This window comes from Paroedura picta, chromosome 13, assembly GCF_049243985.1.
Source record: "Paroedura picta isolate Pp20150507F chromosome 13, Ppicta_v3.0, whole genome shotgun sequence".
NCBI classification, from domain to species: Eukaryota; Metazoa; Chordata; class Lepidosauria; order Squamata; family Gekkonidae; genus Paroedura; species Paroedura picta.
This window is the reverse complement of record NC_135381.1, coordinates 27,920,018-27,946,999: the sequence shown is the minus strand read 5'-3', so window position 1 is coordinate 27,946,999 and position 26,982 is coordinate 27,920,018. Positions and strand designations below refer to the sequence as shown.

Genomic DNA, 26,982 nt, shown 5'->3' with positions numbered 1-26,982 from the left:
CAGCTTGCTGGGGGGTAAACGGTGATGACTGGGGAAGGCACTGGCAAACCACCCCATATTGAGTCTGCCATGAAAACGCTAGAGGGCATCACCCCAAGGATCAGACATGACCCGGTGCTTGCACAAGGGATCACAAAAATACATTGAGATACGAACTGGTAGGGGAATGACGTCTACAAAGGTTGAATAAATTCCAGGCTGGAAACCCAACTGAAATGAGTAAGAGCTGAAGTTTCCTCCAGAAGTCTACCACAACACCTTCAGCTAAATTCCCCAGAAATGTTAAATGCTGGACAGGGCGGTAGTTTTCAGGAACCTACGGGTCCAGGGATGGCTTTTTGAGCAACGGGCATTTCACTGCTTCTTTTAGTCCTTCCAGGATTTCTCCCACTGAGAGGGAGAGGTTGATTATTTCCCGGAGGGGGAATCCCAATTCTTAAGTCTGTTGTTTTTAGGAGCCATGATGGGCATGGGTCTAGTGTGCAAGTGGTTGGTCTCGTTGCTGTTAGCAACCTGTCCACTTCAGCTAATGAGAGTTGTCTGAAGTAACTCAGTGTTCTCTCCAAGGATGGCCAAGGGGCCTCTAGTTCATTTTCTGTGTCCAAAGTTGGAGGGAGGTGGTGGTGGACAGTCAAGATTTTGCCTGCAAAATGACTTGTGAATGCATCACAGCTAATATCCAATTGGCTATTGTTTTGGCGCCCTTCATGTTAGTATGACACTATTATACAAATTATGCATGTAATTTGTGTAAAAATTAATGCCAAAACTTCTGCCCACCAAGTTGGGTTTGATTTAAATAATTCATGTGGGACCATGTCAGGACCAGGATCTTTACCTGAATTCCTTTGTATTGTTCTGACTTCTTCATTTGAGACTGGAGGCCATGCATTGTTGACAGAATATAGCCAGTTGAGCATTTTATTTCTTTGATTAAGTTTTATGTTAGAGGCTGCCCTTCTCCAAGTAGCCTTGGGGTCGCTTATAACAATTTAAGTATTAAAAACCCATACAGTGAAATTCAACGTTGTAAACATTTATCATTTAAAATTTTCAGAACAATTAAAATACTCCAACAAGTCTTTCCATATTTTGCCTGGGTCTAAGAGGATGTTAACTATGCGGAATAGTGGGGATAGGAATCTGGCTGGAGGCCCATTCATCCGCTGTTGAATCATTAAACAGTTCTAAAATGTCAATTGGCAGAAATGTGATATGAAACCACAGGCCTAGAATTAATTTTTTCTGCTATACTTCAAAAGTGTTTACTATCTTTCTAATTAGTGTCCCAAATTAAATGACTATGTTCCAGCCACAGGGCCTTTTTTCTTTGTTTAGTGATGTTTATATTCTGATTTCAGAAGAAGCAGATAGTGTAGCTTGTTCTTTGAGTTATAGATTTTAAACTGTATTGCACACTTGAATGATCTACAGCAGTAGTTCTCACCCTTGGCATCGTGACCCCAATTGGGGTTGTCTGGCCTCTTCCGCAGGGTCACCAGGTTGGTAGCCGGCGCAGCGGCCAGAGGTGGTAGACGGCGGAGGTGGTGGTGGTGGCCAATGGCAGTAGCAGGTGGAGGCAAGCGGTGGAGGCAGGTGGTGACGGTGGAGCCATTGAACTGGCCTCCATGTCGCCTCCAGATGTTTTTTTTTTTTTTTTTATGGAAGGGAGGAAGTGGCCAGCCAGGCCCTTTATTGAAAGCATGTGGTGGGCGGGGGAGGGGGGATCTCCCGGGCATCGTCTGCGGTCTGTCATGGTGCTCTGGGCGGCTAGCCGGCCAGCAGCTAGTCAGGAAGGAACAGTCAGATGAAGCTGATGTCCTTGGCATTCTGGCGGCACATTTTGAGGCTGTACTTGGAGATCAGTCCATGGCGGTTGGAGCACACTCGGAAGGAGTGCAAGCCCTGACTGAACTTTCCCGAGTGGCTCCAGTAGAGCTGCTGATGGCCCATCGTGGTGGTGTCTGCTCTGAGGGAAAGGGAGCAAGAGAGAGCGCACAGCTGCAGAGAGTGGCTCCCGATTGTTGTGTGTCTGTGCTTGCGCCTGTGTGCGCGCGCGCTGCCTCCACCGCTGTCACAGTTGGGGTTAGGGTGTTACGTCAGTTGAGAACCTCTGCTCTACAGTCTGCATCAAACCACAAGTTTTTATGATGTGACAGCAAAAGAATTTTTAGTCAAAAATCAGATGTTGAAATAAATCTATCAAATCCTTTAAAACATTTTAAAGATTTGAGGCATAGTACAAGTGGAGCCAAAACCTTTAAACTTCTTTTGGATGGGTTCTTAATTCTTCAGCTTTCATCTGTATAGTTAGGGTCCAGTGCAAAGGTTTGCCTAAACTGCAAGGGCTCTGGGAATGGATAATTAGCTTTACTGGGACCAAAGGAATTATTTCTAAAGGGAGATGATCGCCATCCAGATACTCAATTCTGAGAAATTAAATTGCATATAATTTACTAGTGTTACAGCCGCAGGCCTCAACTTCATACAATATAAGGTAAAGGTATCCTCTGTACAACCACCGGGTCACGCCCTCTAGTGTTTTCATGGCAGACTAAATATGGGGTGGTTTGCCAGTGCCTTCCCCAGTCATTACCATTTACCCCCCCCCCCCAGCAAGCTGGGTACTCATTTTACCGACCTCGGAAGAATGGAAGGCTGAGTCAACCTTGAGCCAGCTGCTGGGATTGAACTCCCACCCTCATGGGCAGAGCTTTCAGACTGCATGTCTGCTACCTTACCACTCTGTGCCACAAGAGGCTCTTTCATACAATATACAAATGTACAAATTATTACAGTAAAATGCAATATAAAAATACGGAAATAAAATTGCTGTTATAAAAATACAAAGTATGCTTAGTCGTAAAAGGAGTAAAATACAGACATATCTTCTTTAATAGTTAACATGCCCAAATCGTTTCCTTAGCTTAATTGATGATAGAATGAAGGAGGCAAACATGGATGTAATGGATGGATTTATATCTGCCAGTAAGAAGCTAATGTGGTCCTCTGCTGTTCCAAGGGAATGTGGGATCATCTTACATGGCCTAGAATATATGGTGTCATATAGTGCAGTGGTCCCCAACCTTGTTATCACCGGGGACCACTCAACGCCGGGTACCACTCACCGGAGACCACTCAACGCCTTTTACTGAGGCCCGGTGGGGGGGTAGTTTACTCCTCTACTCTCTAGCACTGCCCTAACGCTCTCTGATCGCTATGGTAATGTTTAAACATCCCTTCAAAATAAGATACAGACACGCCACAACATAAGGAGCATTTTATTTTCATGGAAATTTTAACTCATGACAATGACAGATCAATGGGAACCCTGAGCTTGTTTCTCTGCAACGAGGTAGTCCCATCTGGGAGTGATGGGAGACAATGACACCCGAAGTGTGTTGTAAAGGGCCGGGGGGGAGATGAAGTAAAGGGCCGGGGGCGTCCTTCGGGGCCCACCTCCAATTAGTCGAAGGACCACATGTGGTCCGCGGCCCACAGGTTGGGGATCGCTAATATAGTGGACAGTGAAGATGAACAATTCAGAGGAAATAATTTAATCTGTAACACTGACACTGCAGTAGTTTACAGAAATATAATTCCCACGATTCTCAATTTGAGGGCAACTGTTGACAATCTTCAAACTGTTATTGGCTATTAAGGAAGATAGTTTTCAGCTCACTAACATTTTCCAGTGGGATTATTAAATTTTGTGAAGTCTTCATGGCAAATTTTTCTTGTGATGTCTGAACTAGCGTACTGTACTTTTGTGATATCCTTGTCATCCAGGATACTAAATAGTGGCTTCATTGGTCCATAGAATCCTGAATTATATGGAAAATGCAAGGAAGTTTTAGCCAGCCTCATGGTATGCTGTGAATGTAGAAATATGTTATTCTTTGGTATGTTTAAGGAGAATCGGATGAAAAAGTATGCTAGTATGCACCCAAACCATGCATATTTTTCCTAAACAGAGAAGTGATTGTTTTTTTCACAGAATGGAAGGCTGAAAATTAGGGAAACACTACTGTGATGTCATGCCACATTTTTTTCTCGTTTGTTTTCCTTTGGATAGATATTGAAACTTGTTGTTTAGAAGAAAAAAACAAGAGAGATCAATTCATGCAGCTGGTGTTAGCATGCTTGGTAAGTTCTACTTCCCTCCCTGCCCTGAATTTTAAAAACAGGACAATTTGATATGCTTTGAATTGTTGAATTGAATTGATATGCATATTTGATATGCTTTGAATTGTTGCTCCCATTTTGTTGGTTACTTTTTTGTTTCACAGTTCACATTTAATGTGTTCATGCTGAATTTCATTCTTATTAAATGGACTACATTGTCCATTTGTGCTTAGTACTACTACTGTATCAGTGGAAAGATAACCTCCTCCCAACCTCTTGAAGCTCAGTCTGCATATAAGCTTTTGGTGGTACCTACAAAACTGAATGTTTCTATCTCCCAGAGATAGTGAACCTTTTAAAGATTGAGTGCCCAAACTGCTACCCAAAACCCAGTTATTTATCATGAAGTGCCAATACAGCAATTTAACCTAAATACTGAGGTTTTAGTTCATAAAAAACACCTTATACATTAACATCTTTTTGTCTTAAAAGGAAAACACAGAAACAGAGCTTGCAATGGAAGTCGAAGTTAGATTTTGTTTGCCACCATTTGATTCCTCTGGTCTATTCTCCCTCCCCCCCTTAAATTTTTTTGGGTTTATTCCCTTTGTCCTTTTTGCTTATTCTCCTTCTTTTGTTCCCCCCTTATGACCCTTTTCCCCTCTCTTTCTCCACATGTTGCCCCTTTGTTGTTGGGCAGTTTATTTTTAGGCTTTGTTCCCTGTCCTTTTTTTTTTTGCACTTTTCCCATCCCCCCCCCCCTTCCTTCTACACCTCCGTTTCATTGAGGGGAGGCGGCGAAGCTGGACTTGTGTGTATGTGTGGATAGCAGTATGTGGCGTCTCTAGCCCGCCTCTGATCTCCCCTGTCTCTGTTTGGTGCAGCCTTCCTGTTCCTACCAACGCTTGCAGACACCATCCCAGCTGACTGACCCGAGCTAACTAATTGCTTCCCGGGCTAGGGAACACATGGGAGGAGTACTCCTCATCCTCTGGGCACCGGGAAGCCAGACCTCGTGCAGGCTGACTCAGCAAACTCTGTGCCGGGACAACAGCATGCGTGCCCATAGAGAGGGCTCTGAGTTCCACCTCTGGCATGCATGCCATAGGTTCACCACCAATGTCCTATACCAGGGGTAGTCAACCTGTGGTCCTCCAGATGTTCATGGACTACAGTTCCCATGAGCCCCTGCCACCATTTACTGGCAGGGGCTCATGGGAATTGTAGTCCATGAACATCTGGAGGACCACAGGTTGACTACCCCTGTCCTATACAGTTTCTTGAAAATTTGCATGTCAGGCCAAGCTGGGTACCCTTCTGTTAACTTATGTTAATTCCAAGCTAAACCTATGATTCACTGCCAAAAGCACCTGACAAGGGAAGGGGTTTATGAAATTTCCCAAACATTATGGGTTGTCTTGGGTCCTGTCCGATCTGAAAATGGCTTTAGGCTTTGGCTTTAGGGCTTCTTTAGTCTAATACTTCTCCCACACATTTAGTTTTCTATATAGTAAATTCTTAAACAAATAAAGTATATTGATAAATTTGAGTGCCTCCTGGCATATAATCTGAAGAATCTCATCCCTGACCTGTTATGCAACTTTGAGGAGAACTCAAGTTTCTTTAATTTAGACTCTGCCTTTTTTGTTAGTGAGATGCTGCCAGAAATAACATTCCTTTTTTTTTCTCACCTAGTACTTAGTTTCAGACACTATATTGAAAGAGCGGCTGGACCCAGAAACATTAGAATCATTAGGGCTTATCAAGCAGTCTCAACAATTCAATCAGAAATCTGTGAAAATCAAAACAAAACTTTTGTAAGTACAAAATAAAATCCATTGTAGTCAATTTAGTTTCTGTGGCATATTTTAATGGGCCAAATAGTGAATTTTTACATTGTTAATGATTTTTGGTTTATTTAACATTAGATATATTGTAGTTTGAGCAAGACATGTTACATAAATGTTGCTGGTTTATTATAGTTGAGTAGTTGAAGCAGTTATATTAATTACTTAAACTCATTATAAAAACTAAATCAGCACTTGAAAAGAAGGGCAAGTCTCACCTTTGCTTAGGCATAATGCAAGAGACTCCTAGTAAGTTGATGTAGAGATTATCAGTTTTGAAGCAAGTGCTAACTTTTCATAATTTAAAAATGTGCACGTTGTCTTTGTTTTTATATAACTGTAGTTATAAACAACAGAAATTCAATTTACTAAGAGAAGAGAATGAAGGTTATGCAAAGTTGATTGCTGAACTGGGTCAAGATTTATCTGGAAATATCACTAGTGAACTGATCCTAGAAAATATCAAATCATTAATCGGTAAGGCATTTTTGTCATGAGAAATGTGTCTGAATTCTAGTATTACCTTTAATTTGCGAAGGACATATTAATATTTTTGTATATTAATTTTAATCACTGACCTTAATAGAAGTCTGATTTCTCTCCCATTTCTAGCTTCTGGTATTTAGTCCAATAAGGCCTCTCTATTTCTGTTTCAAAACCCAAACCTGTACATTTATCGATATCATTTATCGATTATTATTAATTTGTAGTTCACAATCACAGTAGAAGATTATGAAAATTTTTCAAGTAGTTGATATGTTTACTTGTCTTTAGCAAAGGTAATTAACTCTGTCTGTTTTCATTTTAATAGGATGTTTTAACCTGGATCCTAACAGAGTGTTGGATATTATCTTAGAAGTCTATGAATTTAGGCCAGAATATGATGAATTCTTTGTACCTTTGATAGAATCCTACATGTATATGTGTGAACCACAAACACTGTGTCATATCCTTGGATTCAAATTCAAGTTCTATCAGGTAATATAGCTATATGAAGCTTAAAACTGCAGAATTTTGCACCTTTAAAAGCTATAGTAGCTTTTCTAGTTACTAGTTATTTCATTATGATGAAATGTGTCTTGTTTGCTGTAAACATACAGAATGAGCTATGCCATCAACCTCCAGACAGGAGAGATTCTCAGTTTGGGAGAGCGGTGCTTCAGTCCTTGTTTTCCTAAGGGCTCACCCTGCCTCCGCAGGTATTAGCTCGTGAAGGTCCCAGTGTGGGGCTGCACAACAAGATGGAAAATGAAAATGGGGTTTCACTTACCTGTAACCATCGTTCATTGACGTCTTGTTTGCAGACGCACATTCCCTCACTCGTCCCTGCTGTGAGCCTGTTGTCTTGACGGTCTTGGCTGGTATGTTCCAGCTTTGGCTCTCGGCAACAGTTTGGAACTGAGGTTGAGGGGTAACTCCGTCCATATCACGTGTATGTTCCAGTGGGAAACTGCGCATGTGACCGTGTTGGAGCAGTAGTGCCCCCTTTTGGTACTTAAGCTAGAAAAGACTTCCATGACTGGCCTGCACTTGTGCAGTCCTGATGTGTGTCTGCTCACAAGATGTCAATGAACAACGGTTACAGGTAAGCGGAATCCTCATTACGCACACCTCCTTTGGCAGGACTGGACATGCGACCCTTTAACTTCTCTGCTCAAACCAAATAATTCCAATACTCAAGGGCAGCTGTCAGTTGCTGAACCCATGGAACAAGGGGTGGAAGAGATTAAAAACTATAAAATATAGTCTCCTCTTTGCAATGTCATTCTGGTTCTTCCCTGTAGAATTCTTCCACATATACATAAGTAGAAAAGTTGTACAAATTTGATTGGGAAGTATGCAAACAATTTAAAAAATTTAATTGGAATTGCCCTATGGGAAAATGTTTAAATATAATTATTAATAATTTAATTGGCTATATCATTGTAAGAGCTTTGTTTGGTTTTTTGTCTCTATCATTTCAACTTTTTTGTATGTTTTTCAAAATTGAGGCATTTGCCTAATATTCTATAATATAGCAAATTGCCTTTTCTGAAAATTGTACTGTTCTCTTAGGAGCCAAACGGAGAGACTCCAGTGTCTTTATACAGAGTTGCTGCAGTTCTTTTGCAACATAATCTAATAGATTTGGAAGACCTTTATGTTCATGTAAGTTGTTAAAAGCAAATCGATGCCGTCAGTTATGCCAGGCTTTTGCCTCTATTTAGTTCAGGCATTCTCATACTAACTACATTTAAGAAAATGTTGACCGGGTTTATATATAACATGAAGTAGGTTACTGTAAGGCTGTGGGAAAATGAGGGACTGGACCATTTGCTTGTGACTAAGTGCCTTTCCCCAGTAGAAGTAATGCACCACTTGTGACCCATATAGGAGTGGGACAGAGGCAGCCTTGCTGGTGAATTAACTGTATAAAATATATCTCTTTGGTTTTAAAACAGCTCTGGTCATTTCTACTTGATTCCAGGCATGATTAAAACTCACATTATTTTTTAATTCAAAGTTTGATGCTGCTTGCAAGCCAAATATCTAAAGCAGGGGTAGTCAACCTGTAGTCCTCCAAATATTCATGGACTACAATTCCCATGAGCCCCCTGCCAGCATCTGGAGAACCACAGGTTGACTACACCTGATCTAAAGGATTGAGTTTTCCCATGTCAATCTGCCTATTCTCTTATTACCCTTTAAGCCCTTCTCTGGAGCCGTCCATAATCAGAGACTAAGTAGTGGTTTGAGATGGGACCTTTTCTGTGATGGCACCATGTTTGTGTGCCTTCCTTAGAAATGTTCCTTTGGCATCCACTATTATCACTACACTGATCTTTGGATGCCTGATTGAAGCTATTTTATGTTCCTGTGCTTTTAATGCATGATAGGTCAGATTGCCTCTGTTTGATTCTGATGCTGTTTTATTGATTTGGGATTCTTTTAGTTGAATAGTGTTCCATTACTCACAGTGCAATCCTAGGCAGAGTTGCATTGTTTCAAGCACATAGTTTTCAGTTGGCTTAAAAATCTTCTCAAGATTGCACTGTTAGCATCCAGACAACACCGTCTTTGTATTCCTGTATGGTAAGGCAGGGTGTTAATACACCCTGAATAACACTGTCAATACACTTAATATGAACAATTTGCTATCATATTCCTATAAGTTGGAATGTAAAGAGGTCAAGGAAGGGAGTTACTTTCTACAACTAGGCTTGTCCCCTTGTTTCCAAACGAGTTTCTCAAAGAGTTTTACATCAGCAATCACATGGGCCAGTGAATAAGCAGATGGGGAAACAAAATTCATGCAATCATATCGCAGGCAAATTCTTGATTTGGGAATATTAAAAAACTGCCACCAAAATGTGAAAGTTGAGAACTCCATGAACCTGACAAGTTGGTTGTTTTAATTGTGGTACATTAATTTCAGTGGTGTGATTTAATCGACCTGTCAGAATAATAAAATTAGCAATATTTGCCCTATGAAATAAGCAAAGTTTTCATTAATTGGAAGCAAAATGTTAATTACCACAGCCAGTAAATTTCCCCAGTTGTTGAGCTATTTGCTGTTTCATGAGTAGGGCAAGAAGCTTTATTGAATATCATAATTTCATTTATTAAGGAAGACTTTAAAAAGACTTTAAAACATGGCATTATGACTCATTGAGCAAATTTTTTTCTGCAGATTGAAGCTGCTATGAGTTTCAAATTGCTTGTATTTAAGTGGATACATTAGTGAATAAAACGTCTTTGCTGGAACGCCCATATTCAGCCATGCTGAGGCAGCTGCATTGGTGGCTAGTTGAATTCTATATCAAGTTCAAAGTCCTGGTTTTGACCTTTAAGGCCATTTGCAGTCTGGGCCTAGTGTATCTGAGGAATTCTCTAACTCCATATACTCCTTGCAGAGCTCTTTGCTCTGCGAATTCTAATAGGTTGGTGGTCTCTGGCCCGCAGGAAGCTTGCCTGATCTCAACTCGGGGCAAAGCCTTTTTGGTCCTGGCCCCTATCTGGTGGAAGGAACTCTTGGAAGACCTAAGGGCCCTGACAGAACTAATATAGTTCAGCAGGCCCTGCAAGATGGAGCTCTTCCACTAGGCATTTGGTTGAGGCCAAGTGGGAGGAAGAGCTTGAGCCCCTCCTGTGAAATGCTCAGAGTGACATCATTGCCTGGCAACAATGCGAGATCGGCATGGTGGGACAAGAGACAGAACTGAACTGAGAAACCCTGGAAAAAAATCAATGTATATACATTCATGAACAATGAACAATGGATCTTCATGCCATTGGTCAGTTTTGGTTTAATTTCTTTGAAAGAACACTTGCATAATTTTATGGTCGGGGGGTCATCACAACATGAGGAACTGTATTAAAGGGTCGCAGCATTAGGAAGGTTGAGAACCACTGTCTTAGAGGGAAAATATTTCCAATATATTTCTCCATGTGATTGCTCATGAGCCTTCAGCTTCTATTTTAGATACTAACTGTGAGCATCTGTTATAAGCAATGACCTCTAGAAAAAAATGCATTTGTAGGTTAACTAACATATAATCTCCAAACATTTTTGTAGCTCCTTCCAACAGACAATACTATCCTTGAGGAACACAAACGAGAAATTGGAGAAGCAAAGCAAATTGTAAGGAAACTTACAATGGTTGTATTGTCTTCTGAAAAGTCTGAGGAGAAGGAGAAAGAAAAAGAGAAAGAAGAGGAGAAGACGGAAAAGGTACATCTTGAATCTAGACAGGTCACTATTTGGAATCATAAACCAGATCTGAGATGCTTCTGTCAGGCAGACTAGAGAAATCGAAATGCTTTAGTTATGCAGGCCCTTGTATAGCTGTGCAGTTCAATAAAAATTTCATTTGGATCAAAAAAGGGGAGATTCCGTTGGGAAAGTCTACCGGTATACTAGCCTTATTCAACAGAAAGCCAGCAAGTTAAGTACTAATGATCAGATCCAATTTCTGCTAAGAGGGAGTGGGGTATCCTATTGACCTTATGGGCATCATAGTGATTAAGTAGAAATAAAATCATATGGGATGGGATACTGCAGTGAGGTATATAATTGAATGGTCACCCCTCCCTCTTTTTGGTGGAAAAGCTGGTAGGATCCAATCTTATATATTTAATTTGAAAAATTAAATATTCCCTTCTGGATATGGATAAGTTGATAATGTCTGATGTATGCTTTAGAAGATTTCAATTCAACATCAGTCCACATTTTGAGTGTTACAAGTATCAAAGAACAGGATAATTTTCTTTTTCAGTTCTTTTAGCAAATCAGGATGCTGGAGATTATTTGAAGATCAGGAAATTCCCATTCCTACTATGCTAAATACTCATCTCCTCTGATACTCCCTGTAGGACATTCTTCATATTCGTTTGAACTATGCACACTACACATCTTGCATATTCCAACAATTTCAACCACTGCTGGAAATTTTTCAGTTATGTTCAGAACCATTGTCTACCCTCCTTTGGGAGCAGGCTCCTCTCTGGAGGGGGGGGGGTCACCTCAAAAGCAATATGGCTGGAGCTGGCTTTCTGTTTTTCCAACACAGTAAAGTGAGCAGGCAGCAGGTGCAAATCAGCAATTCTACCATTCCCCAAAGTGCGTTATAGAGCTTATTCATATGCTAATATATGCAGATATAGTTAATACAGTTACTTAACTAACATATCTTTGAGAGAGTGAAAACCCTAATTTTTTAATGTGCTTTCTTACTACTTGCTAGGCATAAACCCATGATGCAAAATATGGGGGGGGGGGACAATCCCTCTGTTAAAAATGTTTTTTCCTTACTTCATTTTTTCAGCCACTTGATAACCAGAAACTGGGTTTATTAGAAGCAATGTTAAAAATTGGCGATTGGCAACATGCCCAGAGCATTATGGATCAAATGCCTCCATTCTATGCAGCTTCACACAAGCCTATTGCTGTTGCTCTCTGTCAGCTTCTTCATGTGATGATTGAACCTCTCTACAGGAGGTAAAGTGAACTGTGACTACATGTAGAGAGATTATACAGGATAATTACTGTGTGCCTTACGTGGAGACTTACTGTTCATCGATCTGGCTTCACTTGAGCCCTCACTAGTCATTGTCTCGGGTGCTGAATACTTCACTAAATGTTTACAAACATTCCAGCTGTACAGAAGGCTAAAAAAATACAACACTGTTCAAAAAGCCAGGGTGCAGATGTGATTGCATACCATTCGGCATTGCCAGTTCTTGATTAAAAGGTTCTGGGTGGTGCCTGAATGTGGGGGTCTGGAGGCAAAGCCCAGTGCAGAGGCTGCATATTATAAGATGTGTAATTTAGGAATAATACTGCTAAGGGAAAAAGCAGCCTTTGTCCTTGGTTTTCTCACATATGTCCCAAAAGCAAAACTTGTTTCACTTTCTGGTAGCCCTAACACAGTGTAGGGAAGAATTAATCAACAGTGATGCTTCTGGGGGGGAAAACCCAACTTAAATGTGAATTTCCACTTGATTTGAATTTTGTTTGATCTTAAAATTGCATTCTGTGCATCAGCCTTTCTCAACTTTTTTACCTTTGAGAAATCCCTGAAACATACTTCCTTCCCACTGTCTTCACTCAAATCATTGAACATTTTGTGAGGGGCGGGCATGTCAAAATTTCCATATATCAAGCTTTCTCAGCCATGTTTTTGTGAAACCCTGGGGTTTCTTGACAGTCCTGGAAGGGTTTCTTGAATGGATGGGAGTTAGTTAATTTTTTTAATATATTTTTAATTTTAATTTTTTAAAAATATTATTGGTAATATGCTTATGTCCACCTGCTCCCACCTCCCAAAATGGCCTGGAGGGGGTTGGGAGAGGAGGGGTGTGCACAGCTATGCTTCCCAGCCACAGTCTGCATGATCACGTCACTTCTGAGGTTTCTCGAAGCCTGAAGAACAGTTTATGGGTTTCTCAATGGTAGAAATGGCCATAAAAATGAACTTCCACCATTTAGAAAACCCTTTCAGGACTGTGAAGAAACCTGAAGGTTTCACAAATCCTGGTTGAGAAAGCCTGCTGCACATGTAGCTTCTCAGTTGCAGAGAAATAAATATACATGGTCCATAGTGGTTTAAATTCCTACCCTTTTCTGTACATTCATTTTTTTTACATGGCTTAGCAGAATTAATAGAGGCAATATTCCTGTTCTGTCTGATTGTGAATTGTAGGCAAAATACAAATCCTATAAACTAAAGTAGTTTGAGACTTTGACATGTGCTACATTTAAGACATTAAAGTGTGCTAAATTTAAGTACTATGTAAACTGTAAAACCTCTATCTTTTCTCTCTCCCAGAGTTGGAGTGCCCAAAGGTGCTAAAGGAACACCAATTCCTCCTCTGCAAAACAAGAAAGCACCAAAACAAGTAGAAAGCTTTGAAGATTTAAGGAAGGAAGTGTTCAACATGCTTTGTTACCTTGGGCCTCATCTTTCCCATGATCCCATTTTATTTGCGAAGGTGGTGCGTCTTGGCAAAGCTTTCATGAAAGAGGTTGGTGAGCTAGATCATTGAGCAAAGAAAATGTGGTGATGGTCCTTGCTGTATCCTACAGAAATCTGTGGGGTGACGGAGACTTTAATATATCACTTATTATGCAGAATGGTGGCAGAGGGGCAAAACCTGTGGGAAGTCAGCTTTTTTCCCTCTCTCAAGAGGGTGGATACAGGAAAGTTTTCTTCAAGGCTTTGATTCATTGGGTAACAGGATGCTTTTTATAGGTGCAACTGCTGAAATGCTAGTGGTGTTAATCATTAACCAAACAAGATGCTGAGAGGGATTTCTCCTGTACTAGGGAAGTATTGTTGACTTATTCAGTCTTGGTTCTGGTTATGGCGAGGGAGTTAACTGGAATGGCTTCAGGATGTTAGTGTTTCACATTTGCGCTCTTATTTGCATGCCAGCTTCATACTATGGAGCTCTGCCCTACATGAAAGGGCTGGTAAACTAGTGAGAAAAATAAATGTTTTCCTCTGTTAGGGTTCCCCGACTTGATGAATTCCCTCCTTAAGGCTTTATCTCTGAATTATACAGCAGTTATAACCACTGAAGAGAATTGTTCAGTAGGAAGTAGAATATAGAGCTATAGATACAAATTTAATACGCAGAATGGCATAATGTTTAGAGCCAGATACTGATCTCTTCAGATCACATAATATGGTATGTTTTGCTAAAAAAAACATCTAATATAGTACTACAGAGACCTTACGGTCGTAAATTTGAGCACATGTCTATATCTGATTTTTGGGGACAGGGTCACAGGAGCTAACAACAATAAAAAGTTACAAAGAAATGTAAAACAATTTCAGATTAATAAATTAAAATTTCAGCTAAAAATCCCAGATGAGTATTCTTTCAATCCAGAAGAGAAGTTAAAATCATTTTCCAGTGGTAAGGGGGGTGGGGAGGAGAAGGATGGCCCCAACTAATGTTAATTTGTGCATTAGATTAGTCTCAACCATATGCCTGGCAGAAGAGTTCCAGCTTGCAGGCCTTCAGAAGTGTATCAGCTCTCATTGGGCCCCACGTCTCAACTGGCAACTCATTCCACCAGGCTGAAGTCAGGGCTTCCTTGGGGCCGGGTACAACCAGTAAGTTGAACTTTGCAGAGCACAATGCCCTTCTGGGGACATCCTCGGCGAGATAGTCCCTCAAGCATGCACGTCCTAGATTGCATAACCAATACTTTAAACTTAGCTGCTGTGTTCTGGACCAGCTGCATTTTCTGGGTCAAGAGTAGACCTACATAGAGCAAATTACAGAAGTCTAACCTGGAGGTGACCATCGTGTCAATCACTGTGGACGAGTGTTCTGGGGCCAGATAGAGTGCTAGTAGCTTTACCCTGGCGTAGATGAAAAAACTCTTGATGAGATAAAAAACTCTTGTGGCCTTAGTGATCTGTGCCTCCTTAGTAAGGGAGGCATTGAAGATTGCCCTCCAATTCTGAACAGCGTGTGTAACTGCTAGCTGCAACAGATCCATACGGGTGAGACATGCTTCCTCTTCTGGTCCTTTCCTACCCAGCTAGAGGACCTCTGTCCTTTAGGGGTTAAGCCTCAGACAGCTTTGTTGGAATAACTCTGTCATGGTGTCCAGACACATGACCAAGTGTTAGTATTTGCTGGCTTTGCCTACAGTAAGGAGAGAACTGATACTGCTCTTCGATTAGTACTTTGCTTTCTCTAAAACAGCAGAGAGGACCCAAAAAAAAAAAGATTTTCCTGACAATTTTGCTTTCTTGTTTGTTTTAGTTGCTTCTTTGTGTTGTGTCCTTGGTCTGAAACAATTATATTTGAACTGTTTTTTTTTTTGCTTCTGTAGTACCAGTCTGACGGAAACAAGCAAGAGGATAAAGAGAAACAGGTGAGCTACTTTAAAATTCTTACATAATATCTATACTTTTTTGCATAATACCTATACTGCTCCATTTGTCAAAAGTTCTGTCCAAAATCTAGCCTGAAGCTGGACTAGGTATCATGAAAGCTGGGAACCCACTAAAGTGATTCTGTGAAATTCTACTCTTTCTGTCCCAAGAGCCAAGAAACGTAGTCCTGGACCAACAGGTCACCTGCATTGTTCTTCGTTGTTACATTCAAATGGTGTTACATTTTGTAATTGGACTGAAAACTACTGCTCATACATGTAATCTGCAATGTCCCACTGAGTAAGGTGGACAGTAAATGGAAACAAAAAACGGTGTGAGAATTGTATTTTCACAGAAGATTTAATGTGAAAACATCTTATGCATCAGCCGTGAATCACCCAGTGCTTTCTGGAAAAGGGAGGGTGCCATGGCTGCCTGAGCACTGTGCTCCCTCCTGGGTCTCCAGGCTCCTCACAAGAGGACAGGTCTTGGGGCAGGTGTCTTGCAAGGCAGCTGTGGGTGAGCGAGGGAGCTGGAGGGGCAAGCAGAGGTCTGCATCCCAAGCCATGTCGAAGTGCCTGGCCAGGCTCCACCAAATTGCAGGCGGCTCTTCTGGTGATTGTGTCTTCCCGCTGCCCTTGAGGTTGAGCCCAGCTCCATCTGTCTGAGTGAATGGGAGAGCACGCTAGCCATGCCCCATCTTGCTTACTAATGGAGGGACAGAAAGAAGCCCAGGAGCGGGGAAAGAAGAAACCGGTGCCTCTGGCCTGCCTCCCCTTTGCAAGCAGTATCCATACTGGGCCTCGCTGTGGAAGGACCCCAGCAGGGCCCTGGGGGATCGCTCTCCTTCTTCCTGTTGTACATGATTAAGACTTTCCTTTCCTGGAACAATGTTGTGTACTTGTGTGTTTAAATTCCTCCAAAAATATTTAGAGATTAACCGAAGAATAAATTTTATATAGCCACCTGTCCTGCTTCCACTGATGAAGGCTGCACCAGGCCCCAATTTTTGCAATTTTCTCCATGGGGGGGGGGCATCGTGGGCCCTAGCAGCTGTCTCCTCTCTTGTTACCTGCCTGCTGCAATAGCCAGTCTCTGAGGGTCACCTCATTGCCTCTCCTGCCACCACCCATGCATGCTTCACCGTGGCCCGTTTTTTACACTTCCCCATAGAAGGAAGGGAAAGGAGGGGGGAAAGCCATCACAGAGCATAGCCACTGCTGACTCTGCAGGGTGGCCTCTCTCTTTCCCTTGTGCGATTCCAGCTTTCCCCAGATTTAGTTGATGAGGAGACGGGGAATCCCATGCTGAGAGGCTGAGGCCTGCTTGAGGTAAGGGGAAAGAGGAGGCACTCTGTGCTCTGGTGCTATGAAGGCAGCTTCAGGGACAGCAGGCTCAAGGGGTGTGTGTGTGTGGCAGGACCAAGAGTGCCGCCCTTATTTCTGTAGCGCATATCGGTTGCTCAGCAAAGCTGTGTGTGTGGCTAATGACGTTTTCATATCAATAACTTATGGGTTTTGCTCATAGTCCTCCCCAACATCAGCTCTCAGTAATGATCACTGAAGTGTAGTGTTTTGGTTTGTGAAATTCACATTACATATTATGTAGGAAGTATATCATAACATATTTGTTATGATGCTATGTTATTTGAATTCACCAAAACACTACTATCTGTACTATTTCCAGGGAACACCACAATACACCCCATTCCCATTTGCATGTGTTAAGGCAATATGGAGTTAGTGTGGTGCAGAGAGCTTTTTTTTAGCAAGAACTTTGTTTAATAAACTTGTGAAATTCCTGAATAAGCAAGATGAATAGCTGTTCTTTAAGTATGTCCTCAGTTTGGGATTTATTTACCTTGCGTGTTTCAGTTGGTCTTCTACAATTTTGTTTTTATTTTTTGTTTTCCCTGCATCTCAGGAAATACTATTCAGTTGTTTGCTGAGTATTACAGATCAAGTCTTGCTTCCTTCTCTTACCTTGATGGACTGTAATGCGTGCATGTCAGAAGAACTTTGGGGGATGTTTAAAACATTTCCATACCAGTACCGGTGAGTGCTTGCTTGAAAAAGTTTTCTTTGAAAAATGAAATTATTTTCACAGAATTGTCTAAATCACAAAGTGTGCATTTGTGTTTCTTAATTTGCTTCTCACAATGTCTAATAGGTACCGTCTCTATGGCCAGTGGAAGAATGAAACGTATAATGGCCACCCACTGCTAGTCAAAGTTAAAGCTCAAACAATTGACAGAGCCAAATATATTATGAAGTAAGTTGGTTTGAAGTTTGTTCTTTTGCTGGGGACAGTAGATGAGATTCTAGGAGTGGATTGTTGAAACAGCTGATTTTTGTACAAAGCTTCCAACAATTTCTTCTGAAAAAAATAGTCTTACCCTTATTAAGCTTTCTTCAGTGCACTTGCATTAGTGAAATGATCTGGCATGACCCAGTAAAAATTAAGCATTTCCAAGTGACATTGCTTTTTAAGGGAAAGATTTAAGCATGTGTTTACTTCCTCATTCAAGTCAATGGTGCTTAAGATCACTTTGTCTGGATAGTATACCCATAATAAAATCACTACACAGGGCTGTATTCCTCTGTACGTGATTTTGATTCAGCAGGTCTCCTGTGGCTGTGTATCAGCCATTCTCATTGCTCATTCTGCTGTATCCTTTGACCACTAACACCCGAGTAGCAACTCACTGTCATCTCCTTGTGTGTGTGCGCATGCATTCACTCAGGGCTATAAGGAAGTGTGATAGTCAGACCTGAGCTGGAGGTCATCACTAGGGAGAAATGAGAATGTTATTCATACATCAATTTCAAAGCAGCAGTTCAGAAGCTGAGACAAAGTTATTTCAATCATGCTGGCCTACAGGAGAATACAGTTGAACCAGTTCACATTGAATTTTATTTATTACAGTTTTATACCCCCTCCTTGTGAGTGGATTTGTGGTGGTTCACAACAGTGCTAAGTCACAGATATTACATTAGTAAGTTCAATGTTCTTCGAATGGTCAAAGGCTTTCACAGCTAGAGTCAACTGCCTGTTGTGAGTTTTCTGGGCTGTGTGGTTGTGGTTTGGTGGTTTTGGTTCCTGATGTTTCACCAGCAACTCTCTGGCATCTTCAGAGGTGGGACACAGTAAGAGGATAATTTAATCTCTCCATCCCAAAGTGTGGCATGCGTGAATAGTTGCTGGATATTTATTTGCTTCTGGAGGATGTGTGTGTAATGCATCACATTCCTGTCTTATTGGGGGACTCTCAGAAGGGGGGATGGACTGAAACTAGGAAGTGCTTTTCCACCCTTGCACAGGAAAAGCACTTCCTAGTTCCAGTCCATCCCCTGGGAAATGCCCAGATAACATGAATGTGTTGTGTTACACTCTCATCTCCCAGAGGTAAATAAAATGCACGGTAACTGGTCACGCTTTGGGATGGAGATACCCCCATCTTGCCATGTCCTATTCTCTGAAGATGCCAGCCACAGCTATTGGTAAAATGTCAGAGACTAAAACTACCAGGCCACAACCACACAAGCCTGGAAAACCCACAACAGCTAGTTGATATTCTGCCTTCTCTTGGATATTCTGTTTCCTTTCCTTTTGTGACAGATGATGGTGTGCTATTACTTTTGAACAGGCAAATTGGTTTTTGCGTACTCAGTCAGAAACCATGATAGCGACATAGGTTTACCAGTCCATTTTAGCCGCTTCTTATTGCTGCAGCAGGTTGAGCATGTCACTTGATTCTTGCCCCAGTTCAAAATAAGTAACAGCTCATTTATGAAAGTCAGAGATAATATATAAATAAGAGATCATATATGAAACCAAGTGTGGAGGAAATCTCTCAATGAGGCTTTGAGAACATCCTCTTGCACACTTATGAGGGCATATGAGATGGTGGAGAAGGTGGCTAAACAGGTGCTGCCTTATAGCATCTGCAGGCTCACACCCAGTGCAATTATTTATGGAGCTCTTTCTCCAGGTATTTGGTTGAGGCCAAGATAGTGACTCAGTGTCATTTTCGGCCCCTCCTCTAAACCTAAAAATGCTGCTAGAGAGAATGCTGAGTCAGTAGAGGGTTGTTATTAATGCTGTTGAGATATATATTTAAAGTATCAGGTTATTTTTTAATATTGTCTTTAATATTGTACTTTTAAACTGTTGTAAGCCGCCACAAGCTGGCATTGCCAGGAGTGGCAGGTTAGAAATTGAAAGAATAAACAACAATTCCTTTCTCATCAGCAATGAATGAAAAAATAGACTTACTCCCCATTTACAGGGAAATAAATGCATATACAGTTGTGAATGGAAATACGAAGCTGCATATAAGAGAATTAAGTTGTGATGTCTCCCGTAGGCGTCTAACCAAGGAAAACGTAAAGCCTTCTGGAAGACAAATTGGGAAACTGAGCCACAGCAATCCAACCATTTTATTTGATTATGTATGTGACGGATAAGTATGATGCCTCTTTGCTCTTTCAAAACCCCGTTAAAGTTATCAGAACTGACAAAACAAGCTGTGTGTGTTTAAATACATTACTGATTACTCTTTAAAGATGCCCGCAGTGTTATTGTTGACTTTTTGAAAGTCTGCAAACAGCATAAGCAGTTTCTGTACGTTCCTTGGGATGAACTAATTTTTATTTGATCTTTTCAGATTTTGTCTCAAATACAGAAGTATGATAATTTAATAACTCCAGTTGTTGATTCGTTGAAATACCTCACTTCACTGAATTACGACATCTTAGCATGTATCCTTTCGTCGATCTCCTAGCTGTTTACCTTTCTAGGTTCCTGCTGGTCCTCAGTTTCATCCTCTGGTTGCGCATGTAAATTTCTAAATTTTCAGACTCATTTTCAGATAGTGCTTAGGGGTGTCATTTAACAAGAGCTCAATACCAGATTTCACTTGAGTGGTGCATTTCAATTTGGTTGGCCTTTCCTTGTGTAAGAAGATTGCTTCTCCCTTAAGCGTGTTCTTTGTTTTTGATGTAAGGTTGGTTAGAATGCTTTCTCTAAGACTTCATGGGCAAGTAAGTGGAAAAAAAAATTGAAAATGTTTCAAATTACAAATACTATCTCGAGGCGGTAGCCATTCTAGGTTTATGTTACTCTGAAATTACAAGTTCCTTCCCCTGTGTAAATGTGGCAGTCCGTTTAATTAGAAAATGGTGTTGATTAATTATTCCCTGCTGTAAATAAACTCATTTTGAGGGTGAATCTTGCTTAACTTTAAAAAAAAAAAAGATTGCATTATCGAAGCATTGGCCAATCCTGAGAAGGAGAGGATGAAACACGACACTACAATCTCCAGTTGGTTGCAAAGTTAGTATTTTTTAACATAAATATCTGTTTCATTAGCTGGGGCTAGCTGGAGCTAGCATTGCTTTTTGCTGTCTGCAGCTTGGAGTTGCTCCCCTGCATTTTCCTTCTCTTCCATTACAGCAATGTTTGCTTTCAGGGAAATGTACATTTTTAGAGCCACTTATAACGCAATTGTTGCTCAAGAGTCAGGAAAGAAAGCAATGATCTTCTCAAGTAATGTACTGATAGTGATAAGAACTGTTTCTTGCTTGCAGCACTGGAGAGGTAGTTTTTAATATACAGCGACCAAATTAACAGAACATTAAAGCTTATTTTTACAGTGACCATACTTGGGTATGAGCTGTGTCTTTCTCTCCTCTTCTAGGCTTAGCTAGCTTCTGTGGTGCTGTTTTTCGCAAATATCCTATTGAACTTGCTGGTCTTCTTCAGTATGTTGCAAATCAACTAAAGGCTGGGAAAAGGCAAGTAAACTGTCTTATAGTACTTCAGATCTCCAAGTATGCTTTGTTGCAGATGTATTGATAAAGTTATGTTTGCATGCCATTGCAAAACGTAGGGCTAGAAATGCTTCTGTAAATATGAGGCTTAGCCCATTGCCATAATAAGAAAATTCAGTTTGAAGAAAGGTCTATACAAGCTGCTCCAACAAACCTTTTACCAAGATTAAAGGGAAAATGGCTGCAGCTTGGTTTTTATTCTCCCCCCTCCTGGTGCCCACATGCGCCCTGTTGTATCAGGTTGAGTGAGAAAAATCCAAGCTGCAGATCAGTGACATATTTTTCTAGGGACAGAAGAGATAAGACAGCACAGCTCAAAATGAAAGGAAATCAAATGGAAATCAAAAGGAAATCAAACTATAATTCACACGTCCATAGCAGTTTCCCCCCAACTAAACTCTAGCTCAAAATATTCTAACACCCTAATCCTAACCTAAGCGAAAGCAATAAACAAACAGCAATAAACATGATGAAAGACAGAACATACTGTAGAGAGTTGAAAAATTAATGGCAAAATCAAGCTGTTTTGACTTCACAGTGGTCTGTGACCCATGGGTCTGGACCCTCAGGGGAACTGTGGCGCCCCATCTGCTGGGTTGTTAATTGCTATACAGCCTTTCCCTATAGTTTCCTTTTGGAAGAACTTGTTACAGGCTGTTTAGTCATGAAAATCAGGTCATGCCTCCTGCCTTTTTTTTATACACACACTGAAAGAAGCAGCAGGAAGGTGAGGCAAGGTCACTCTCAGTCCTGCTCTTGGCTTCATTCTCACTAAAGAACATTTCTTGTTGCTTGGCTTGTCCTTAGTCCCCTTGGCCTGCTGCCCATGGTCCTGACTTTGACACTGACTAAGGTCATAAATCTGGCTGTTCCTCATACTGTCACATTCTTGTAGCTCAGTGGGCTCCATACTAAGGGGATCCTGAAAGAGTTGAAGATTGCTATTTTAGTGGATATATTTCAGTTTGGTTGTATCCCATAATGCAAACAAGGTGCAAGTTTTCCAGGAGCTGGATTGGGAACTCCTTATTGATTACCTGCTGCAGGTTTGCATCTGGATGTGCAGAACTGTATGCTCAGCCACATTGTCGTGCATGCCATTTTCATCAGCTCTGCACAATGTGGATGCTGCTGTTCAAAGTAGTTACCCATATACTACTGGTTGCAAGCAGCAGCTTCTTGCCCTTGGCCATATCATTTGTTCTTCATTGTAAGAAATTTTGGAAAAGTGTTGGCTCTTTTTTTTGTAAAGCTCTCAAACAGCACTGTGCAGTAACTATACTTTCAAAAGCATACACATTAAAAATACACCCACATGTTTACAGTCTTAGATTCTTCTATAGTTAGCACCTTTAACTATCCTGATACTGTACTGAGAATTGCTGTTTACAGCTCTCACACTACAGTCCTTTTATTCTCATTTTTCTCCATAGTTTTGACCTACTGATTCTGAAAGAGGTAGTACAAAAAATGGCTGGGATAGAAATCACTGAAGAGATGACCATGGAGCAACTAGAAGCCATGACTGGGGGAGAACAACTCAAAGCAGAGGTATGGTGGAAGGTTATTATTATTTTTTATGTGTGTGTATTTGTGCTTTAAAAAAAATCATTGCCTTAACAATAAAAGGAAAAAGCAGCAGGGACTGAAATGTCTTAAAAGCAAATAGAATGTGCATATATGTCCTTATATATATCTTGGTCTACTTGTATGCAGCCAGTCTAGAGGCAGATTCAGCTGATTATAACTTTTAAAGCTCTAAATCAGGGGTAGTCAAACTGCGGCCCTCCAGATGTCCATGGACTACAATTCCCATGAGCCCCTGCCAGCATGGGAATTGTAGTCCATGGGCATCTGGAGGGCCATAGTTTGACTACCCCTGCTCTAAATCGTCTGGGACCCACATACCTCAAGGACCACCTCTTTTTATTATAATCCTCCACTTTGCTTGTGTTCATCATTGCAAAATGTTGGACAGTGCCTGATCCTCCAGAAGTTTGTCTTGCTTTCACCAATTTGAGGGGTTTTTTTTCCCATCATGGCCCCATCTTAAAGAAGTGCTTTATCATAGGAGACGTGCCCTGTGGGTCCTGCCAGGATTTCACAGGGTATGCAAGACAAAATTGTTCCAGCAGGCCTTTAGGTAATACTTCTGTTTTCAACTGTTAATAGTTTGACAGACGTTTTGTCTTTTGAATATTTTCTGGGTACTGGTAGAATGTCAAGATATTAATGTTTTTAAGTTTTAATGATAAAGTATATAGTTTTGTTGCATTTCTTAAAAATGTGAGCCAACCTGAGCCTCATGTTGCAGGAGAAGATAATTCTCAAAATAAAATAATGTATGCATAATAATTCCAGTCCCTTAATTAATACTAAGGAATTTATTTGCTACATTTATACCCTACTTTTCCTCCCAAGGTGAGATCCAGAGTAGCTTGCAGCATGCTCTCCCTCTATTTTATCCCCCCAGCAACCATGTGAGCAAGGTAGTCTGAAACTGGCCTAAAATCACCAATCTGAGTAGAAATTCAGATTATGGTCTTCCAAATACTAGTTTGACTCAATAACCATTATAACTACATCCACCCTGATATCGGGAGAGTAGGCAAATCTGTGCTGGAGCATCAAGGTACAGCAATTGGAGTGCATGGAATTCTCCATATGAAAAAAATCTGTACAGGTAGACAAAAAAATAGGCAAAAGTTCTCTGTTACTGCGAATTCATCTTCCTGAGAGCCAGTTTGGTGTAGTGGTTAGGAGTGTGGACTTCTAATATGGCATGCCAGGTTTGGCACTGATAAAGCTGTTCTGACCAAGCAAAAATATCAGGGCTCTCTCAGCCTCCCCTACCTCACAGGGTGTCTGTTGTGGGGAGAGGAAAGGGGAGGCGACTGTCAACCGCTTTGAGATATCTTCAGGTAGAGAAAAGAACCAACTCTTCTTCTTCTGATGCATTTTATGATATTTTATTAGGGTAATGTTTTAGGGTAATTAAACTGAGGGATACATTTGGGGTTTTACTAACTTACTTTGCTTCTTTGTCAGGGTGGATATTTTGGCCAGATCAGAAACACTAAGAAATCTTCTCAGAGATTAAAAGATGCACTTTTGGATCATGATCTCGCTCTTCCACTGTGCCTTCTCATGGCACAGCAGAGAAATGGTGTAATCTTTCAAGAAGGAGGAGAGAAACATTTGAAACTTGTGGGAAAACTCTACGACCAGGTAAGTAAAAACTGTTCTAGTATTCTCTGCATTCTTCAAGGGAGGAAAGGTGGCATGGTATAGCCTCATCTCATCAAATTTAGGAAGCTATGCGGGGAGACCATCAAGAAAGACTGCAGAGGAAAGCAATGGCAAGCAATGTTGGCTTTTTCACATGCCTTGAAAGTCTCTGGCTGGTGTCACTTCAAGTTGGCTGGAACTTGACAGCACTTTACACACACACTCACTCACATAGACACAGACATTCCATAAGGAGTATTCAGAGAGTAGAATATATACTATATGGTGCAAAACATAGTTGGGGTGCGTATTTGGGTCTAACCAAGACAAAAGTATACTAAAAAATAACTTTTACAGTATTTTGAAGGTGTATTTCAGCTTCTCAAAGGTTATCTTATCCAGGTTATCTCAGGAAAACAAAACAAAAATCTCAAGAAAATCCCAGATATATTTGTGAATTACTGGTAGAACACAAAACAGCAGAGAAGCAGGAACAGTTCTGTCTTACAGGCCCTGTGGAACTGATTAAAGTTGCAAAGATCCATGATCTCTTTTGGTAAGAGTGTTCCACTAGGCCCAGGCTATAAAAAGGTAAAGGTATCCCCTGTGCAAGCACCGAGTCATGTCTGACCCTTGGGGTGACGCCCTCTAGCGTTTTCATGGCAGACTCAATATGGGGTGGTTTGCCAGTGCCTTCCCCAGTCATTACCGTTTACCCCCCAGCAAGCTGGATACTCATTTTACCGACCTCGGAAGGATGGAAGGCTGAGTCAACCTTGAGCCGGCTGCTGGGATTGAACTCCCAGCCTCATGGGCAAAGTTTTCAGACGGCTGCCTTACCACTCTGCACCACAAGAGGCTCTAGGCCCAGGCTATGGCCAAGGCCAAAAAGACCCTGTACCTGGTTTAGGACAGTTTCACCTTGGGGGGATCCTGAGCAGGTTTTGGTCTGCTTATTCTAGTGCTTTTTGGGGGAATGTATTGGGATCTGGGTTTGCTTGTTTGTTTGAGCTAGTGTGGTATAGTTGTTAAGAGTAGCAGTTTGTAATCTGATGAGCTAGGTTTGATTCCCTACACCTCCACATGCAGCCAGCTGGGTGACCTTGGGCTAGTCGCAATCCTGTTACAAGGGTGTCTGCTGTGGGCTGCTTTCAGACTATTTGGGGCAGTGAAAAGTGGGGTATAAAAACCAACTCTTTTTCAATAAACTTGAACCGCAAAATACTAAGAAAACATTGCAGAGCCCTAGAATTTAGATAGTTGACTATCCTCTATCACAATGAGCACAGATCCAGAACAGCAGCAAAGATTAGAACTCCCTACTACCTCTGGAGGAAAAATGTATCTTCCGGATTATTAAACAGAGAATATTAGACCATGAGCAGCAGGAACTCTTACCTACCCAGCCTCTAGTCTGCTCACCAGCATTCTTTGGCATCACTATGCAGAGAAATATTATGTCTACATATTTGCAACTTTTTGATGTCCCACCCCTGAGAAGAGCTTTTCTCCTGGCACGAATGAATGCTTTCCCCTCAAAAGTCTTAGAGGGAAGATTCCACCGTATCCCATACCATGCGAGACTCTGTCCGTGTGGTTCTGGCTGCCCTGACTCTGTCTCATACATTTTGTTAGATTGCCCCTTATATGAGCAGTGTCGGGATGACAGCTTTGTTGCTTTGCTGGGAAACAAGCCTTCTGTAAGTAAATCTATGACCTTGCAATTTCTGCTCTCTGACAAAGACCCAGAGATAACCATTTTAGTTGCCAGAGTTTTAACTAAGATGCTATTATAATATGCTGCCTACCTTGTATTTTATCTTTTATAGTTTATTTAATCATTTAAGATCTGTTTGGTTATGTAACCCCATGGCCTATTTTATTATTTTGTTGAAATTTTAAACCCTACTTTTATATGTCTTATACATATTTTATGCCAATAAAAGGTTACTGATTGACTGAGCAGAACTGATGGTTTCTATCTATGCAGGAACTGGAGGGGTTGTAGTCTAAGGGGGTGTCCAGGCCAGGGATGAGTGAAAGGACTTCACTTGGGCTTTTATGAAAAATACATACATGACAGGGCTGTACCCCAGAACAGTGTTGCATATGTACAGCTGGTCTACATGCCCCACCAAATACAGAAGTGACTACACGCTTAGCTATGCAGGATTGTCCTCTTTGAAATATCTTCAATATTAGAGGAAATGATGCTGTTTATCATGCCATTAGTGCTGTTTAGTATGTACTGAGGAAGGCATCCACATTTTGTCATTGATACCTAAAGGTAAAGGTATCCCCTGTGCAAACACCGAGTCATGTCTGACCCTTGGGGTGATGCCCTCTAGCGTTTTCATGGCAGACTCAATACAGGGTGGTTTGCCAATGCCTTCCCCAGTCATTACCGTTTACCCCCCAACAAGCTGGGTACTCATTTTACCGACCTCCGAAGGATGGAAGGCTGAATCAACCTTGAGCCGGCTGCTGGGATTGAACTCCCAGCCTCATGGGCAGAGCTTTCAGACTGCATGTCTGCTGCCTTACCATTCTGTGCCACAAGGGGCTCTTCATTGATAC

General features: G+C 41.3%; 1 protein-coding gene and 1 pseudogene across 6 annotated transcripts in view; one reads left to right on the top strand and one right to left on the bottom strand.

The window, feature by feature from the left end:
* THOC2 (THO complex subunit 2) overlaps positions 1-26,982 on the top strand; it is a 68,466-nt gene that overhangs the window by 11,344 nt on the left and 30,140 nt on the right. For 3 of the 6 annotated variants that reach the window (XR_013226164.1, XR_013226163.1, XM_077307658.1), the window contains exons 5-22: positions 4,076-4,146; positions 5,821-5,942; positions 6,316-6,449; positions 6,784-6,950; positions 8,028-8,120; positions 10,528-10,683; positions 11,777-11,949; positions 13,280-13,475; positions 14,429-14,572; positions 15,304-15,345; positions 17,270-17,400; positions 17,516-17,617; positions 19,635-19,797; positions 20,013-20,106; positions 20,603-20,680; positions 21,045-21,141; positions 22,611-22,728; positions 24,226-24,405. Coding sequence is in view for 4 of the 6 variants with exons in the window: in XM_077307658.1 (XP_077163773.1) it covers positions 4,076-4,146; positions 5,821-5,942; positions 6,316-6,449; positions 6,784-6,950; positions 8,028-8,120; positions 10,528-10,683; positions 11,777-11,949; positions 13,280-13,475; positions 14,429-14,572; positions 15,304-15,345; positions 17,270-17,400; positions 17,516-17,617; positions 19,635-19,797; positions 20,013-20,106; positions 20,603-20,680; positions 21,045-21,141; positions 22,611-22,728; positions 24,226-24,405 (2,261 nt within the window). In the remaining 2 variants the exon portion in view is untranslated. The remainder of the gene's footprint in view (positions 1-4,075; positions 4,147-5,820; positions 5,943-6,315; positions 6,450-6,783; positions 6,951-8,027; positions 8,121-10,527; positions 10,684-11,776; positions 11,950-13,279; positions 13,476-14,428; positions 14,573-15,303; positions 15,346-17,269; positions 17,401-17,515; positions 17,618-19,634; positions 19,798-20,012; positions 20,107-20,602; positions 20,681-21,044; positions 21,142-22,610; positions 22,729-24,225; positions 24,406-26,982) is intronic. The other 3 variants (XM_077307659.1, XM_077307662.1, XM_077307660.1) reach the window with 3 other exon arrangements.
* On the bottom strand, positions 1,764-1,958 carry LOC143822477 (small ribosomal subunit protein uS14 pseudogene; annotated as a pseudogene).